This window comes from Oncorhynchus clarkii, chromosome 24 (genome assembly GCF_045791955.1).
Source record: "Oncorhynchus clarkii lewisi isolate Uvic-CL-2024 chromosome 24, UVic_Ocla_1.0, whole genome shotgun sequence".
In the NCBI taxonomy this organism is placed as follows: domain Eukaryota; kingdom Metazoa; phylum Chordata; class Actinopteri; order Salmoniformes; family Salmonidae; genus Oncorhynchus; species Oncorhynchus clarkii.
This window is the reverse complement of record NC_092170.1, coordinates 35,008,564-35,012,167: the sequence shown is the minus strand read 5'-3', so window position 1 is coordinate 35,012,167 and position 3,604 is coordinate 35,008,564. Positions and strand designations below refer to the sequence as shown.

General features: G+C 44.9%; 1 protein-coding gene across 1 annotated transcript in view; it reads left to right on the top strand.

Moving 5' to 3' along the window:
- The window catches only part of LOC139383006 (ClpB family mitochondrial disaggregase), a 136,999-nt gene extending 133,946 nt beyond the window's left edge, over nt 1-3,053 (top strand). Inside the window, exon 16 of the mRNA XM_071127297.1 lies at nt 2,711-3,053. Within this exon, the coding sequence (XP_070983398.1) occupies nt 2,711-2,932 (222 nt within the window). The 3' untranslated portion in view covers nt 2,933-3,053. The remainder of the gene's footprint in view (nt 1-2,710) is intronic.
- Nucleotides 3,054-3,604: the final 551 nt, after the last annotated feature.

Here is a 3,604-nt window from a genome sequence, read left to right as displayed (position 1 = left end):
AGGTACACACACAGACACTTACAGGTACACACACAGACACTTACAGGTACACACACAGACACTTACAAGTACACACACAGACAGTTACAGGTACAGACACTTACAGGTACACACACAGACACTTACAGGTACAGACACTTACAGGTACACACACAGACACTTACAGGTACACACACAGACACTTACAGGTACACACACACACACACTTACAGGTACACACACAGACAGGTACACACACAGACACTTACAGGTACACACACAGACACTTACAGGTACACACACAGACACTTACAGGTACACACACAGACACTTACAGGTACACACACACACACACTTACAGGTACACACACAGACAGGTACACACACAGACACTTACAGGTACACACACAGACACTTACAGGTACACACACAGACACTTACAGGTACAGACACTTACAGGTACACACACAGACACTTACAGGTACACACACAGACACTTACAGGTACACACACACACACACTTACAGGTACACACACAGACAGGTACACACACAGACACTTACAGGTACACACACAGACACTTACAGGTACACACACAGACACTTACAGGTACAGACACTTACAGGTACACACACAGACACTTACAGGTACACACACAGACACTTACAGGTACACACACAGACACTTACAGGTACACACACAGACAGGTACACACACAGACACTTACAGGTACACACACAGACACTTACAGGTACACACACAGACACTTACAGGTACAGACACAGACACTTACAGGTACAGACACAGACACTTACAGGTACAGACACTTACAGGTACACACACAGACACTTACAGGTACAGACACAGACACTTACAGGTACACACACAGACACTTACAGGTACACACACAGACACTTACAGGTACAGACACAGACACTTACAGGTACAGACACAGACACTTACAGGTACAGACACTTACAGGTACACACACAGACACTTACAGGTACAGACACAGACACTTACAGGTACACACACAGACACTTACAGGTACACACACAGACACTTACAGGTACACACACAGACACTTACAGGTACACACACAGACACTTACAGGTACACACACAGACACTTACAGGTACAGACACAGACACAGACAGGTACACACACAGACACTTACAGGTACACACACAGACACTTACAGGTACAGACACTTACAGGTACACACACAGACACTTACAGGTACACACACAGACACTTACAGGTACACACACAGACACTTACAGGTACACACACACACACACTTACAGGTACACACACTTACAGGTACACACACAGACAGGTACACACACAGACACTTACAGGTACACACACAGACACTTACAGGTACACACACAGACACTTACAGGTACAGACACAGACACTTACAGGTACAGACACAGACACTTACAGGTACAGACACTTACAGGTACACACACAGACACTTACAGGTACACACACAGACACTTACAGGTACACACACAGACACTTACAGGTACAGACACAGACACTTACAGGTACAGACACAGACACTTACAGGTACAGACACTTACAGGTACACACACAGACACTTACAGGTACAGACACAGACACTTACAGGTACACACACAGACACTTACAGGTACAGACACAGACACTTACAGGTACACACACAGACACTTACAGGTACACACACAGACACTTACAGGTACACACACAGACACTTACAGGTACACACACAGACACTTACAGGTACACACACAGACAGTTACAGGTACACACACTTACAGGTACAGACACTTACAGGTACAGACACTTACAGGTACAGACACTTACAGGTACACACAGACACTTACAGGTACAGACACTTACAGGTACAGACACTTACAGGTACAGACACTTACAGGTACACACACAGTGAATGTATCTGCTTCAACTAACAAAAAGAGTCAGAACTCTCCCCCCTATCTGTCTCCCCCTCTGTTTCCTTACTGTCTACATCAGGAGAGTTGGAGGCCCAGACTGATTGTTCCGTGTTGTGTGTGTGTATATATATTCCCCACACTGAGGTTGTGAAACTTATAATGCCCTTTTAGTGTGAGAGCTGTTTGATAAGACAGGCTGGAATTCCTGTTTTGGTGGGATGGAGTTTTGGCCTGACCGGTGACCTCACCAGATGGTAAAAGTTAATGGACCAATAACAACAGAGAGAGTTTCAAAACCTCTGCCAATAACAGCAAGTTTTCAGGTTGCATATCCCTCCCTTTTAAGCTCGTCCAATTAGACCCCTCACTCAGACCACTCCCAGAAAAATGATTGTTTGAGAAATTGCTCTTTGCTAAGAAGCTAATTCGGTTATTTTTTTAACCATTTTATTAGAAAACAATTACAGTAAGGTCCTTTTCATTATTACCCAGAAATGATTTGATGTTGAGATAAAAACAGCTACATTGGACATTTTAATAGGTAACAATTATGGTCCAATTGTCAGAAATACTCAGCTTTTCTAAAGAAATACTTTACTAGTATTATAATAGGACTTCTGTATATTCTCTCTTCGTCATCTGGTTAACATTGAACCCGTTCAGCTGTCAGGTAAACATTTTCAACCCCGTTCAGTTGTTGAATCAAACACAAAAACAGGACACACACTGGTTTTGAGTTGAGCTCGTGTGTCAGTATTAGGCCTGACTGGTCTGGTTTGTTGTGTTACCAGGTGGAGCGGAGGGTGGTCAACCAACTGGCAGCAGCCTATGAGCAGGAGCTCCTTCCTAAGGGCTGCACCCTCCGCCTGTCTGTCCACTCAGAGGACAGGGGCGGGGCCGAGGGGCAGGAAGGGCTGGAGCAGGGCGTACCCAGTCTGCGTCTGGAGGTAGTGGGGAAGGACAGCACAGCACGGACGCTGGACATACGCCCTCCTCTCAGCCCCGATCACTAACACACAGCACCCACTGTGTATATATATATATATACTCTGGAGTCTACTGTCGTCACATCACCTCATAATAACCTATCACCTCATAATAACCTATCACCTCATAATAACCTATCACCTCATAGTCATGAGTTGGTTTTCATGGAGCTAATTAAGCAATAAGGCCCAAGGAGGTGTGGTTTATGGCCAATATACCATGGCTAAGGGCTGTTCTTAAGCACGACGCAACATGGAGTGCCTGGACACAGCCCTTAGCTGTGGTATATTGGTCATATATCACAAACCCCTGAGGTGCCTTATTGCTGTTATAAACTGGTTACCAACGTAATTAGAGCAGTAAAAATATTGTTTTGTCATACCCATGGTATACGGTCTGATATACCACGGCTGTCAGCCAATCAGCATTCAGGGCTCGAACCACACAGTTTATAATGTAAAATAAAACACGTCTCAGAAGAAACACATCATGGTCTCTCTCCCTTTCTCACACTGGCTGGCTTCTACCCTTCATACTGTATCCACAGCACACACACACACACACACACTCTGATGAGTCAAGTCCCTATCAGTTCCCTGAGGCAGCTTCAGTGACTACAGCCCATGTCCTCGTCAGTGTAGCCTGAGGGGTTAAATCACCCATTTGCATGTTTTCTACTATTTATCTAGCGTCAGTTA